We start from the raw sequence: 15417 nt of genomic DNA on the forward strand, positions 1-15417 counted from the left end.
AGGTTGAGGAACCCAGGGAGAAGCGCTAGAGGATCTGGGATCTCCGGATCCTCCAAGAGATCCTCAAGATCTGGAGATATTAGGAGGATCCTCCCAAGATCTCCAGATCCTGCAAGAGATCCTCAAGAGGAAGATCTGGATATGTTTAGGGATCATCCAAAGATTCCCCAGGTCTTCCTGGATCTCCGCCTTCTCCCACCCTTCCTCCCCCGCAAGATCTCCAGATCTCTGGCGGATCTCCCCCTCCTCCCACCCTTCCTCCCCGCCAACGCCTGGAGATCTTTGGTGATCTGGTGGAGATCTTCCGAGGAACCCCAACCCCCACCCTCTCCGCCTCCTCCCGCCCTTCCTCCCCCGCCAGATCCCCGGGAGATCCCCTCACCTCGCCCTCCGCCGCCCGGATCCGGTCGTAGAGGCGCAGGATCCCCTCGATCCCGGGGCCCTTGGGGGCGGGGGCTTCCGGCTCGCCGGGCGGATCCCTCCGCTTCTCGGGGCGCTGAGGAATCGAGAGAGAGAGAGATCGGGTGAGAGGAGGGCGGTGGATCCGGGATCGAGTCTGGAGACTCAGGATACGGGGCAGCGGTTTGATGGACAGGAGGATAGGATAGGAGACAAGGATAGGATAGGAGGATAGGATAGGAGACAAGGATAGGATAGGAGGATAGGATAGGAGATAAGGATAGGATAGGATAGGATAGGATAGGAAACAAGGATAGGATAGGAGGATAGGATAGGAGACAAGGGTAGGATAGGAGGATAGGATAGGGTAGGATAGGATAGGATAGGATAGGAGACAAGGATAGGATAGGATAGGATAGGATGATAGGATAGGAGACAAGGATAGGATAGGATAGGAGGATAGGATAGGATAGGAGGGTAAGATAGGATAGGAGACAAGGATAGGATAGGAGGATAGGATAGGATAGGATAGGAGGATAGGATAGGATAGGATAGGAGGGTAGGATAGGATAGGAGACAAGGATAGGATAGGAGGATAGGATAGGAGGATAGGATAGGATAGGAGACAAGGATAGGATAGGAGGATAGGATAGGAGGGTAGGATAGGATAGGAGACAAGGATAGGATAGGAGGATAGGATATGATTGAAGGATAGGATATGATATGATAGGAAACAAGGATAGGATACGATTGGAGAGAAGGATAGGATAGGGTAGGATATTATAGGAGACAAGGGGACAAGGATAGGATACAAGGATAGGATAGGAGAATAGGATAGGGTAGGAAACAAGGATAGGATAGGAGGATAAGATAGGAGACAAAGAGAGGATAGGATAGGAGGATAGGATAGGAGACAAAGATAGGATAGGAGAGGATAGGATAGGAAACGAGGATAGGATAGGGGGTTAGGATACGATTGGACAGAAGCATAGGATAGGAGGATAGGATAGGAGACAAGGATAGGATAGGAAAAAAGGAGGGAAGGATAGGATAGGAGGATAGGAAACAAGGATAGGATAGGATAGGAAAGGATAGGATAGGAGGATAGGACAGAAGGATAGGATAGGAAACAATAGGATACAATAGGACAGAGATAGGATAGGAGGATAGGATAGGAGGCAAGGATAGGACAGGAAAGGATAGGATAGGAGGTTAGGATACGATTGGACAGAAGGATAGGATAGGAGGATAGGAGAGGAGCCAAGGATAGGATAGGATAGGATAGGAGACAAGGAGAGGAGAGGAGAGGAGAGGATAGGATAGGATAGGAGGATAGGACAGAAGGATAGGATAGGAAACAAGGATAGGATAGGAGGATAGGATAGGAAACAAGGATAGGATAGGAGGATAGGATAGGAAACAAGGATAGGATAGGAGGATAGGATAGGAAACAAGGATAGGATAGGAGGATAGGATAGGAAACAATAGGATACAATAGGACAGAGAGAGGAAACAAGGATAGGATAGGAGAGGATAGGATAGGAGGAAAGGATAGGATAGGAGGATAGGATAGGAGGAGAGGATAGGATAGGAGGGTAGGATAGGAGACAGGGATAGGATAGGAGGAGAGGATAGGAGACAAGGATAGGATAGGAGGAGAGGATAGGATAGGAGGATAGGATAGGAGACAAGGATAGGATAGGAGGGTAGGATAGGAGACAAGGATAGGATAGGAGGAGAGGATAGGATAGGAGGATAGGATAGGAGACAAAGATAGGATAGGAGAGGATAGGATAGGAAACGAGGATAGGATAGGGGGTTAGGATACGATTGGACAGAAGCATAGGATAGGAGGATAGGATAGGAGACAAGGATAGGATAGGAAAAAAGGAGGGAAGGATAGGATAGGAGGATAGGAAACAAGGATAGGATAGGAGAAGGGTAGGATAGGATAGGAGACAAGGATAGGATAGGAGACAAGGATAGGATAGGAGGGTAGGATAGGAGACAAGGGTAGGATAGGAGGATAGGATAGGGTAGGATAGGATAGGATAGGATAGGAGACAAGGATAGGATAGGAGACAAGGATAGGATAGGATAGGATGATAGGATAGGAGACAAGGATAGGATAGGATAGGAGGATAGGATAGGATAGGAGGGTAAGATAGGATAGGAGACAAGGATAGGATAGGAGGATAGGATAGGATAGGAGGATAGGATAGGATAGGATAGGAGGGTAGGATAGGATAGGAGACAAGGATAGGATAGGAGGATAGGATAGGAGGATAGGATAAGATAGGAGACAAGGATAGGATAGGAGGATAGGATAGGATAGGAGGATAGGATAGGATAGGATAGGAGGATAGGATAGGATAGGAGACAAGGATAGGATAGGAGGATAGGATAGGAGGGTAGGATAGGATAGGAGACAAGGATAGGATAGGAGGATAGGATATGATTGAAGGATAGGATATGATATGATAGGAAACAAGGATAGGATACGATTGGAGAGAAGGATAGGATAGGGTAGGATATTATAGGAGACAAGGGGACAAGGATAGGATACAAGGATAGGATAGGAGAATAGGATAGGGTAGGAAACAAGGATAGGATAGGAGGATAAGATAGGAGACAAAGAGAGGATAGGATAGGAGGATAGGATAGGAGACAAAGATAGGATAGGAGAGGATAGGATAGGAAACGAGGATAGGATAGGGGGTTAGGATACGATTGGACAGAAGCATAGGATAGGAGGATAGGATAGGAGACAAGGATAGGATAGGAAAAAAGGAGGGAAGGATAGGATAGGAGGATAGGAAACAAGGATAGGATAGGATAGGAAAGGATAGGATAGGAGGATAGGACAGAAGGATAGGATAGGAAACAATAGGATACAATAGGACAGAGATAGGATAGGAGGATAGGATAGGAGGCAAGGATAGGACAGGAAAGGATAGGATAGGAGGTTAGGATACGATTGGACAGAAGGATAGGATAGGATGATAGGAGAGGAGCCAAGGATAGGATAGGATAGGATAGGAGACAAGGAGAGGAGAGGAGAGGAGAGGATAGGATAGGAGGATAGCACAGAAGGATAGGATAGGAAACAAGGATAGGATAGGAGGATAGGATAGGATAGGAAACAAGGATAGGATAGGAGGATAGGATAGGAAACAAGGATAGGATAGGAGGATAGGATAGGAAACAAGGATAGGATAGGAGGATAGGATAGGAAACAATAGGATACAATAGGACAGAGAGAGGAAACAAGGATAGGATAGGAGAGGATAGGATAGGAGGAAAGGATAGGATAGGAGGATAGGATAGGAGGAGAGGATAGGATAGGAGGGTAGGATAGGAGACAGGGATAGGATAGGAGGAGAGGATAGGAGACAAGGATAGGAGGAGAGGATAGGATAGGAGGATAGGATAGGAGACAAGGATAGGATAGGAGGGTAGGATAGGAGACAAGGATAGGATAGGAGGAGAGGATAGGATAGGAGGATAGGATAGGAGACAAAGATAGGATAGGAGAGGATAGGATAGGAAACGAGGATAGGATAGGGGGTTAGGATACGATTGGACAGAAGCATAGGATAGGAGGATAGGATAGGAGACAAGGATAGGATAGGAAAAAAGGAGGGAAGGATAGGATAGGAGGATAGGAAACAAGGATAGGATAGGAGAAGGGTAGGATAGGATAGGAGACAAGGATAGGATAGGAGACAAGGATAGGATAGGAGGGTAGGATAGGAGACAAGGGTAGGATAGGAGGATAGGATAGGGTAGGATAGGATAGGATAGGATAGGAGACAAGGATAGGATAGGAGACAAGGATAGGATAGGATAGGATGATAGGATAGGAGACAAGGATAGGATAGGATAGGATAGGATAGGAGGATAGGATAGGATAGGAGGGTAAGATAGGATAGGAGACAAGGATAGGATAGGAGGATAGGATAGGATAGGATAGGAGGATAGGATAGGATAGGATAGGAGGGTAGGATAGGATAGGAGACAAGGATAGGATAGGAGGATAGGATAGGAGGATAGGATAAGATAGGAGACAAGGATAGGATAGGAGGATAGGATAGGATAGGATAGGAGGATAGGATAGGAGACAAGGATAGGATAGGAGGATAGGATAGGAGGGTAGGATAGGATAGGAGACAAGGATAGGATAGGAGGATAGGATATGATTGAAGGATAGGATATGATATGATAGGAAACAAGGATAGGATACGATTGGAGAGAAGGATAGGATAGGGTAGGATATTATAGGAGACAAGGGGACAAGGATAGGATACAAGGATAGGATAGGAGAATAGGATAGGGTAGGAAACAAGGATAGGATAGGAGGATAAGATAGGAGACAAAGAGAGGATAGGATAGGAGGATAGGATAGGAGACAAAGATAGGATAGGAGAGGATAGGATAGGAAACGAGGATAGGATAGGGGGTTAGGATACGATTGGACAGAAGCATAGGATAGGAGGATAGGATAGGAGACAAGGATAGGATACGAAAAAAGGAGGGAAGGATAGGATAGGAGGATAGGAAACAAGGATAGGATAGGATAGGAAAGGATAGGATAGGAGGATAGGACAGAAGGATAGGATAGGAAACAATAGGATACAATAGGACAGAGATAGGATAGGAGGATAGGATAGGAGGCAAGGATAGGACAGGAAAGGATAGGATAGGAGGTTAGGATACGATTGGACAGAAGGATAGGATAGGAGGATAGGAGAGGAGCCAAGGATAGGATAGGATAGGATAGGAGACAAGGAGAGGAGAGGAGAGGATAGGATAGGATAGGAGGATAGGACAGAAGGATAGGATAGGAAACAAGGATAGGATAGGAGGATAGGATAGGAAACAAGGATAGGATAGGAGGATAGGATAGGAAACAAGGATAGGATAGGAGGATAGGATAGGAAACAAGGATAGGATAGGAGGATAGGATAGGAAACAAGGATAGGATAGGAGGATAGGATAGGAAACAATAGGATACAATAGGACATAGATAGGATAGGAGGATAGGATAGGAGGCAAGGATAGGACAGGAAACAAGGATAGGATAGGAGGTTAGGATACGATTGGACAGAAGGATAGGATAGGAGGAGAGGAGAGGAGAGGAGCCAAGGATAGGATAGGAGAGGATAGGATAGGAGACAAGGATAGGATAGGAGACAAGGATAGGATAGGATAGGATAGGATAGGATAGGATAGGATAGGAGGAAAGGATAGGAGAGGAGAGGAGAGGAGACAAGGATAGGATAGGAGACAAGGATAGGATAGGAGAGGATAGGATAGGAGAGGATAGGATAGGAGACAAGGATAGGATAGGAGAGGATAGGATAGGAGGAGAGGATAGGATAGGAGGGTAGGATAGGAGACAAGGATAGGATAGGAGGAGAGGATAGGAGACAAGGATAGGATAGGAGACAAGGATAGGAGAGGAGGATAGGATAGGAGACAAGGATAGGATAGGAGGATAGGATAGGAGACAAGGATAGGATAGGAGGATAGGATAGGAGGCAAGGATAGGATAGGAGACAAGGATAGGATAGGAGGATAGGATAGGAGGAAAGGATAGGATAGGAGGATAGGATAGGAGGAGAGGATAGGATAGGAGGGTAGGATAGGAGACAGGGATAGGATAGGAGGAGAGGATAGGAGACAAGGATAGGATAGGAGGAGAGGATAGGATAGGAGGATAGGATAGGAGACAAGGATAGGATAGGAGGGTAGGATAGGAGACAAGGATAGGATAGGAGGAGAGGATAGGATAGGAGGATAGGATAGGAGACAAAGATAGGATAGGAGAGGATAGGATAGGAAACGAGGATAGGATAGGGGGTTAGGATACGATTGGACAGAAGCATAGGATAGGAGGATAGGATAGGAGACAAGGATAGGATAGGAAAAAAGGAGGGAAGGATAGGATAGGAGGATAGGAAACAAGGATAGGATAGGATAGGAAAGGATAGGATAGGAGGATAGGACAGAAGGATAGGATAGGAAACAATAGGATACAATAGGACAGAGATAGGATAGGAGGATAGGATAGGAGGCAAGGATAGGACAGGAAAGGATAGGATAGGAGGTTAGGATATGACTGGACAGAAGGATAGGATAGGAGGATAGGATAGGAGACAAGGATAGGATAGGAGGTTAGGATATGACTGGACAGAAGGATAGGATAGGAGGATAGGATAGGAGACAAGGATAGGATAGGATAGGATAGGAGGATAGGATAGGAGACAAGGATAGGATAGGAACCCAGGACACCCCACCCCCCACCGGGGGGGCCTTACCTGCGCGCCCTCCGCCCCTTCCGCCCGGGGGGCGGGGTCTCGGCCCGGCGACGGGGGCGGGGCTTCGGGGAGGGCCGCCTCCCCCCGGGCCGAGCCCTCCGGGGCCGCCTCCTCCTGGCGAGGGGATTGGTCGATCCGGCCCAGGATCCATCCTGCCTGGGGGGAGAGGAGAGGGGGGGAGCGGTGGGCTTCAAAGATGTCCTGGGGGGCGAGAAGGGGGGCCGGAGGAATTAAGAGTAATAATAATAATAATAGTAATATTAATAATGATAATATAATACAATATGATATAATATAATATAATATAACGTAATGTAATGTAATGAATATAATATAATATAACGTAATGTAATGTAATGAATATAATATAATATAATATAATATAATATAATATAATATAATATAATATAATATAATATAATATAATAATAGAAGCCAACAAGGTGAGTGTCTTTAATCATCAGAATAGTAATAATAATAATAATAATAATAATAATAATAATAATAATAGAAACCAACAAGGTGTCTTTAATCATTATCACCATCATAGTAATAGGAGGAGGAGGAGGAGTACTAATAATAATAATAGTAATAATAGTAATATTAATAATGACAATAAACAAGCTGTTTGGTGTTTTTAATAATAATAATAGTAGTAGAAATCAACAAGGTCCTTGAAGAGTGTCAATAATAATAAGAATACCAGTAATAATAATAATAATAATAGAAACCAACAAGGTGAGTGTCTTTAATAATAGTAGTAGCAGCAGCAATAATAATAATAATAATAATAACAATATAATAACAACAACAACTATACTACTGCTACTACTACTAATAATAATAATAATAATAACAGAATAACAACAACAACAACTACTACTATACTACTACTAATAATAATAATAATAATAATAATAACAACAGAATAATAATAATAACAACAACAATACTACTACTACTACTACTAATAATAATAATAATAATAATAACAGAAACCAACTAGGGCTCTCCCTAAGAAATAATAATAATAATACTAATACTAACACTACTATTAATAATAATAATAATAATAATAATAATAATATAATAATAATAATAATAATAGTAACAAGAACTACAACAACACTACTGCTACTACTACTAATACTAATAACAGAAACCAACTAGAGTCCTCCCTAAGAAATAATAATAATAATAATAATAATAATAATAATACTAACAACAACAACAACAACAACACTAATAATAATAATAATAATAATAATAATAATAATACCAGAAACCAACCGGGGTCCTCCCTAAGAAATAATAATACTAATAATAATAATAATACTAATACTAACAACAACAACAACACTAATAATAACACTAATAATAACAATAATAATAATAATAATAATAATACCAGAAACCAACCAGGGTCTTCCCTAAGAAACAATAATACTAATAATAATAATAATAATAATAATAGGCCTTCATTGATTCCCCTGGGCGGAGGGGGGCGGGGCTGGAGCCGATCGATCGATTCCCAATCAATACTATCGATTAGCCTCCCCCTTCCCTTCCAGTCCATTCAAACCCCCCTCACCTCTCCCAGCTCGGCGCTCCCGTCCGGCCCGTAACGCAGCCGCCCTTTCCCGCTGGCCCGCAGCGCCGCCAGCGCCGCCCCGCGGAGCCGCCGCGACTCCATGCCAGGCCCAGGCTTCGGAAACGGGCCGGAAAAGGACTAGGCCGCGTTGCCTAGGCGACGGCCAATGGGGAGCGGGCGGAGGCGGGAGGGAGGCGGAGCGGCGGGACGGAGGGCCTATGAGCGAGCTCCCGCCTGGGAGAAAGCCCGCCCCACGCTGACTGACAGGCCGTTCGACCCATGAGAGGGCGGGACGGCTTTCCCTCCCCACTCTGAGTGACAGCCCGTTCGGCCTATGAGCGAGCCGGACTATGGGCGAAGCCCCGCCCGATGTTGAGTGACAGGCCTTTCGGCCTATGAACGGGCGGGGTGCTTTATGTCGATGATAGCGGGAAGGGGAGGCCCGCCTATGACGCGGAGTGACAGGCCGCTCGGCCTATGAGAAGGCCGGACCGCTTTCCCGCGTCTGAGAGACCCCGCCTCAGGCTGAGTGACAGGCCTATGAGAGGGCGGGAAGGCAATCCAAGGGCCGCCTACGACGTGGAGTGACAGGCCGTTCGGCCTATGAGAGGGCGGGACGGCAAGCCAAGGGCCGCCTACGGCGTGGAAGGAGAAGAGCGTTTGGCCTATAGGCGGGAGGGACTGGTTTCCCGCCTCGGAGAAAGCCAGCCCCAGGCTGAGTGACAGGCCGCTTGGCCTACGAACGGGCGGGATGCTTGTTCAAGTGGAAGCAGGGCCCGCCTATGAGGGTGAGTGACAGGCTTTTCGACCTATGAGAGGGCGGGACGTGTTGCCCGCCTCGGAGAAAGCCCGCCCCAGGCTGAGTGACAGGCGGTTCGGCCTATGAGAGGGCGGGACGGCAATACAAGGGCCGCCTACGACGTGGAGTGACAGGCCGCTCGGCCTATGAGCGGGAGGGACTGGTTTCCCGCCTCGGAGAAAGCCCGCCCCAGGCTGAGTGACAGGCTGTTCGACCTATGGGAGGGCGGGAGGGCATTCCAAGGGCCGCCTACGACGCGGAGTGACAGGCCGTTCGGCCTATAAGCGGGCGGGATGGGTTCCCCGCCTGGGAGAAACCCCGCCCCACGCTGAGTCACAGGCTGTTCGGCCTATGACAGGGCGGGAAGTTTTGAGGCGGCGTTCGAGGAACGGTGAGGCCCGCCTATGAGGTTGAGTGACAGGCCGCTCGACCTATGAGCGGGCCGTACTGCTTTCCCTGACAGGCCTATGAGCGGGCGGGATTGTTGTCCCACCTGGACGAAGCCCCGCCCCAGGCTGAGTGACAGGCCGTTCGTCCTATGAGAGGGCCGGACCGCTTTCCCGCGTCTGAGAGACCCAGGCTGAGTGACAGGCCGTTCGGCCTATGAGAGGGCGGGACGGCTTTCCCTCATGGACGACGCCCTGCCCCACTCTGAGTGAAAAGCCCCTTCGGCCTATGAGCGAGCCGGACTCTCTTTTCCCTCAGGGGCGAAGCCCCGCCCGATGTTGAGTGACAGGCCTTTCGGCCTATGAACGAACGGGATGCTTTATGTCGTCGAGAGCGGGAAGGGGAGGCCCGCCTATGACGTAGAGTGACAGGCCGTTCGGCCTATGAGACGGCCGGACCGCTTTCCCGCGTCGGAGAGACCCCGCCCCACGCTGAGTGACAGTCTGTTCGGCCTATTAGCGGGCGGCATGGCTTTCCCTCACCGGCGAGGGCCCGCCTACGACGGTGAGTGACAGCAGCGCCGGCCTATGAGCGAGCCGAGCAGCTTCCCCTCAGGGGAGAGACCCCGCCCTACGCTGACTGACAGGCCGCTTGGCCTATGAGCGGGCGGCTTTGCTTTCCCTCACCGGCGAAGGCCCGCCTATGACGGTGAGTGACAGCCGCGCTGGCCTATGAACGAACGGGATGCTTTATGTCGTCGAGAGCGGGAAGGGGAGGCCCGCCTATGACGCGGAGTGACAGGCCGCTCGGCCTATGAGAAGGCCGGACCGCTTTCCCGCGTCGGAGAGACCCCGCCCCACGCTGACTGACAGTCAGTTCGGCCTATCAGCGGGCGGCATGGCTTTCCCTCACCGGCGAGGGCCCGCCTATGACGCTGAGTGACAGCCGCGCTGGCCTATGAGCGAGCCAAGCAGCTTCCCCTCAGGGGAGAGACCCCGCCCTAGGCTGAGTGACAGCCAGCTCAGCCTATGAACGGGCGGCATGGCTTTCCCTCACCGGCGAGACCCCGCCTATGAGGATGAGTGACAGCCCGGTCTGCCTATGAACGGGCGGGATGCTTTTCAAAGGGAAGGGGAGGCCCGCCTATGACGTTGAGTGACAGGCCGCTCGGCCTATGAGAGGGCCGGGCTGCTTTCCCGCGTCGGAGAGACCCCGCCCCACGCTGAGTGACAGTCAGTTCGGCCTATCAGCGGGCGGTATGGCTTTCCCTCACCGGCGAGACCCCGCCTATGAGGGTGAGTGACAGCCCGGTCTGCCTATGAACGGGCGGGATGCTTTTCAAAGGGAAGGGGAGGCCCGCCTATGAGGGTGAGTGACAGGTGGTTCGTCCAATGAGCGACCCGGACTGCTTTCCCGCTCCGGCGAGGCCCCGCCTACGACAGTGAGTGACAGGCTGTCTGCAATAAGTTTGCAAATGCAATAATTTCAGTTTGCAAATGCAATAAAAATAAGTTTGCAAATGCAATTATTTCCATTGCCTCTTCCTTGCTTTTTGTTGCAAAGTTTGCAAATGCAATAAAAATAAGTTGGCAAATGCATAATAAGTTTGCAAATGCAATAATTTCCATTGCATATTATTTGCTTTTTTTTTTGCAACGTTTGCAAATGCAATCATTTGGCCAATGCAATAATTTTCAGTTTGCAAATGCAATAAAAATAAATTGGCAAATGTAATTATTTCCATTGCATCTTCCTTGCTTTTTATTGCAACGTTTGCAAATGCAATAATCATAAGTTGGCAAATGCAATAAAGATAAGTTTGCAAAGGCAATAAAAAATAAGTTGGCAAATGAAATTATTTCCATTGCGTCTTCCTTGCTGTTTGTTACAATCATTTGGCAAATGCAATAATTTTCAGTTTGCAAATGCAATCATTTGGCAAATGAAATAATTTGGCAAATGCAAGAATCATAAGTTTGCAAATGCATAATAAGTTTGCAAATGCAATTATCTTCCTTGCTTTTTTTGCAAATGCATTTTTTTTTTGCAAATGCAATTATTTCCATTGCATCCTCCTTGCTTTTTGTTGCCAAGTTTGCAAATGCCATCATTTGGAGAAGGCAAGAATTTTCAGTTGGCAAATGCAATCATCATAAGTTTGCAAATGCAATAACAAATAAGTTTGCAAATGCATAATAAGTTTGCAAATGCAATTATCTTTCTTGCTTTTTTTGCAACGTTTGCAAATGCAACAATTTGGCAAATGCAATAATTTTCAGTTTGCAAATGCAATAATTTGGCAAATTCAATAATTTTCAGTTTGCAAATGCAATAAAAAATAAGTTTGCAAATTCATAATAAGTTTGCAAATGCAATTATCTTCTTTGCAAATGCAATAATTTGGCAAATGCAATAATCATAAGTTTGCAAATGCAATAATTTTCAGTATGCAAATGCAATAATCATAAGTTTGCAAATGCAATTATTTCAATGGCATCTTCCTTGCTTTTTGTTGCAACGTTTGCAAATGCAATAAAAATAAGTTGGCAAATGCAATAAAAATAAGTTGGCAAATGCAATTATTTCCATTGCATCTTCCTTGCTGTTTGTTGCAACGTTTGCAAATGTAATCATTTGGCAAATGCAGTCATTTTCCGTTTGCAAATGCAATAAAAATAAGTTTGCAAATGCAATAATTTCAATTGCATCTTCCTTGCTTTTTCTTTGCAACGTTTGCAAATATAATAATTTGGCAAATGCGATAATTTTCAGTTTGCAAATGCAATAAAAATAAGTTGGCAAATGCAATTATTTCCATTGCATCTTCTTTGCTTTTTGTTGCAACGTTTGCAAATGCAATCATTTGGCAAATGAAATAATTTGGCAAAGGCAATAATCATAAGTTTGCAAATGCATAATAAGTTTGCAAATGCAATTATTTCCATTGCATCTTCCTTGCTGTTTGTTGCAAAGTTTGCAAATTCAATAAAAATAAGTTTGCACATGCATAATAAGTTTCAAAATGCAATAATTTGGCAAATGCAATAATTTGGCAAATGCAATCATTTTCAGTTTGCAAAAGCAATCATCATAAGTTGGCAAATGCAATTATTTCCATTGCATCTTCCTTGCTGTTTGTTGCAAAGTTTGCAAATGCAATCATTTGGCAAATGTGATAATTTGGCAAATGCAATCATTTTCAGTTTGCAAATGCATAATAAGTTTGCAAATGCCATAATTTCAATAGCATTTTCATTGCTTTTTGTTGCAACGTTTTCAAATGCAATAATTTGGCAAATGCAATAATTTTCAGTTTGCAAATGCAATAAAAATAATCTGGCAAATGCAATTATTGTCAGTTTGCATCTTCCTTCCCTTTTTTTTGCAACGTTTGCAAATGCAATCATAATAAGTTTGCAAATGCAATAATTTGGCAAATGCAATAATAATTTTCAGTTTGCAAATGCAATAATCCTAAGTTTGCAAATGAAATTATTTCCATTGCATCTTCCTTGCTGTTTGTTGCAAAGTTTGCAAATGCAATCATTTGGCAAATGCAATAATTTTCAGTTTGCAAATGCAATAAAAATAAGTTTGCAAACTGAAAATTATTGCATTTGCTAAATGATTCCAACAAAAAGCAAGGAAGATGCAATGGAAATTATTGCATTTGCAAACTTTGCCAAAACAAAAAGCAAGGAAGATGCAATGGAAATTATTGCATTTCCAAAACTTATCATGATTGCATTTCCAAACGTAAAACGATTGCATTTTTGCAAACACCAGGAAGTTTGCAAACGTCAAAAAGAACCCGTTTTGCAAGGGCGTCGGAAATTTTGCACAGGAGGAATGTGGCTGGTGCAAGTTTTGCAGGGCTGGGTTGATTCGAACGCAGGTCCGACCGACTGCCGATTGGCTTCCTGGTTGCCGGGCAGGATGGCGGAGAGTTCGGAGATCCAGCTCTTTGTGAAGGTGAGACGGAAAGGAAAGGAAAGGAGAGTAAAGTCAAAGTAAAGTAAAGAGTAAAGTAAAGAGTAAAGTAAAGAGTAAAGTAAAGAGTAAAGTAAAGTAAAGTAAAGTAAATAAGTAAAGTAAATAAGATAAGATAAGATAAGGTAGTAAAGATAGTATGGTATGGTATGGTATGGTATGGTATGGTATGGTATACATAAAATAGTAAAGGTAAGTGTAGTATAGTGGTTAGTGTAGTGTAGTGTAGTGTAGTGTAGTGTAGTGTAGTATAGTATAGTATAGTATAGTATAGTATAGTATAGTATAGTATAGTATAGTATAGTGGTTAGTGTAGTGTAGTGTAGTATAGTATAGTATAGTATAGTATAGTATAGTATAGTATAGTATAGTATAGTATAGTATAGTATAGTATAGTATAGTATAGTGGTTAGTGTAGTGTAGTGTAGTGTAGTGTAGTGTAGTGTAGTATAGTATAGTATAGTATAGTATAGTATAGTATAGTGGTTAGTGTAGTGTAGTGTAGTATAGTATAGTATAGTATAGTATAGTATAGTATAGTATAGTATAGTATAGTATAGTATAGTATAGTATAGTGGTTAGTGTAGTGTAGTGTAGTGTAGTGTAGTATAGTATAGTATAGTATAGTATAGTATAGTATAGTATAGTAGTTAGTGTAGTGTAGTGTAGTGTAGTGTAGTGTAGTATAGTATAGTATAGTATAGTATAGTGGTTAGTGTAGTGTAGTGTAGTATAGTATAGTATAGTATAGTATAGTATAGTGGTTAGTGCAGTGTAGTGTAGTGTAGTGTAGTATAGTATAGTATAATATAGTATAGTATAGTATAGTGGTTAGTGTAGTATAGTATAGTATAGTATAGTATAGTATAGTATAGTATAGTATAGTATAGTATAGTATAGTATAGTATAGTGGTTAGTGTAGTGTAGTGTAGTATAGTATAGTATAGTATAGTATAGTATAGTATAGTATAGTATAGTATAGTATAGTATAGTATAGTATAGTATAGTGGTTAGTGCAGTGTAGTGTAGTGTAGTGTAGTGTAGTATAGTATAGTATAGTATAGTATAGTATAGTATAGTATAGTATAGTGGTTAGTGTAGTGTAGTGTAGTGTAGTGTAGTGTAGTGTAGTGTAGTATAGTATAGTATAGTATAGTATAGTATAGTATAGTATAGTATAGTATAGTATAGTATAGTATAGTGGTTAGTGTAGTGTAGTGTAGTGTAGTGTAGTGTAGTGTAGTATAGTATAGTATAGTATAGTATAGTATAGTATAGTGGTTAGTGTAGTGTAGTGTAGTGTAGTGTAGTGTAGTGTAGTGTAGTATAGTATAGTATAGTATAGTATAGTATAGTATAGTATAGTATAGTATAGTATAGTATAGTATAGTGGTTAGTGTAGTGTAGTGTAGTGTAGTGTAGTATAGTATATTATAGTATAGTATAGTGGTTAGTGTAGTGTAGTGTAGTGTAGTATAGTATATTATAGTATAGTATAGTATAGTGGTTAGTGTAGTGTAGTGTAGTGTAGTGTAGTGTAGTATAGTATACTATATTATAGTATAGTATAGTGGTTAGTGTAGTGTAGTATAGTATAATATAGTATAGTATAGTATAGTGGTTAGTGTAGTGTAGTGTAGTATAGTATAGTATAGTATAGTATAGTATAGTATAGTATAGTTGTTAGTATAGTATACTTAGTATAGTATAGTAGTTAGTATAGTATAGTATACTTAGTATAGTATAGTAAATATATGATGGGATAGGGTAGTAAATATAGTGTGGTGTGGTGTGGTATAGATAAAATAGTAAAGGTAAGTATAGTGTAGTGTAGTGTAGTATACTATAGTATAGGGTAGTAGTTAGTATAGTATAGTACACTTAGTATAGTATAGTAAATATATGATGGGATAGGGTAGTAAATATAGTGT

General features: G+C 43.4%; 1 protein-coding gene across 1 annotated transcript in view; it reads right to left on the reverse strand.

Annotated features, from left to right (window-relative positions):
* The window catches only part of LOC309523864 (mRNA export factor GLE1-like), a 47965-nt gene extending 39532 nt beyond the window's left edge, over window positions 1-8433 (reverse strand). Inside the window, exons 1-3 of the mRNA XM_082208037.1 lie at window positions 8311-8433; window positions 6720-6920; window positions 383-496 (exon numbers count right to left, since the gene is read on the reverse strand). Of these exons, the coding sequence (XP_082064163.1) occupies window positions 383-496; window positions 6720-6920; window positions 8311-8412 (417 nt within the window). The 5' untranslated portion in view covers window positions 8413-8433. The remainder of the gene's footprint in view (window positions 1-382; window positions 497-6719; window positions 6921-8310) is intronic.
* Between the last annotated feature and the right edge of the window lie 6984 nt (window positions 8434-15417).

The sequence above is a fragment of the Podarcis vaucheri genome, assembly GCF_965113315.1.
Source record: "Podarcis vaucheri genome assembly, chromosome: Z".
Lineage (NCBI taxonomy): Eukaryota > Metazoa > Chordata > Lepidosauria > Squamata > Lacertidae > Podarcis > Podarcis vaucheri.